The following is a 1,082-nucleotide window of genomic DNA, read 5'->3' on the forward strand; positions in this document are numbered from 1 at the left end:
CCCCCCCCTTCTATTCCAACGCACCCTCACTCAAATAGAGACAATAAAAGAAACAATACTAATGGATAGATAAATAACAACAAAAGTGACTATCCCCTCCCCGAAAATAAACAGTACGAATTGTGATATTATCTGTAAGAATACGCAACACCATCGAGGACAGCCAGACTAAATTAAAAAAAAAATAAACAAATGATATCAATAGACAAGCAGATGGGCACACAACAGACAGAAAATCAGACAGATAGTGACAGATTCATGGATAAGCTTCCTGCGTTGAAAGAGGCGGTAATCCCTTATTTCACCTCACCACACCATAGCAGACAGACAGACAGACAGACAGACAGACAGACAGACAGACAGACAGACAGACAGACAGACAGACAGACGAGAACCTACCTTTAAGCGGTTTAAGAACTCTTGTATCAGTATCATTATCACTTTCAACGTGTATATCACGTGATTTGGATTTGTGTCGTTCTTTCAGCCTGTTGGAGGCCACTTCTAAGATAAGTCTTACAAATCGTTCTGCGTGTTCTTGCAGTAACTTAGTGCTGTCTTCTCTTTCTTCCTCGTTCACCAGCGGTGTGCTGATTTGTCCTTCTCCTTTGTTCACTCGCCGTTCCCTGTCTCCTCCTTTCTTGTTGTGTATTATATTCTCTGTGCTGTCTTCTCCTTCTTTCTTCGTCACTAACTGTACTCCGTTTTCCCTTTCTTTTTGGTTCACTATCTGTGTGCTATTTTCACCTGCCTTGGTCACCAAGTGCATTCTGTTTTCTTTTCCTGTTTGGTTCACGATCAGCTGTGTGTCGTTGTGGCGTGAACCCATTGGTGTGTTGCTCTTTGCACCTCCTTGGATGCTCGCCAAGCGTTGCTGAGGAAAAGCCCCCAACTAGGGTTTGGTTTTTTGGTATTTTTTAGGTTTTGGGTTTTTTTTTTTGGGGGGGGGAAGGGGGAAGGGGGGTTGGACAGAATGATGATTTAGATGCTTATTTGTTTTGTTTCGTTTTTCTGCTATACTGTGTTTAACGGAGTGGGTTTTGGGGATCTTGTAGAGCTTTAATAGAAAGAAAGGAGAGAGA

General features: G+C 42.4%; 1 protein-coding gene across 2 annotated transcripts in view; it reads right to left on the reverse strand.

Moving 5' to 3' along the window:
- Positions 1 to 1,082, reverse strand: part of LOC101845537 — a 5,356-nt gene that overhangs the window by 2,711 nt on the left and 1,563 nt on the right. The window contains exon 2 of one of the 2 annotated variants that reach the window (XM_005095569.2): positions 400 to 874. In XM_005095569.2, the coding sequence (XP_005095626.1) occupies positions 400 to 829 (430 nt within the window). In that variant the 5' untranslated portion in view covers positions 830 to 874. Of the gene's footprint in view, positions 1 to 399; positions 893 to 1,082 lie in introns of both variants that reach the window. The other variant, XM_005095568.2, reaches the window with a different exon arrangement.

This window comes from Aplysia californica, unplaced genomic scaffold, assembly GCF_000002075.1.
Source record: "Aplysia californica isolate F4 #8 unplaced genomic scaffold, AplCal3.0 scaffold00107, whole genome shotgun sequence".
Classification (NCBI taxonomy): Eukaryota; Metazoa; Mollusca; class Gastropoda; order Aplysiida; family Aplysiidae; genus Aplysia; species Aplysia californica.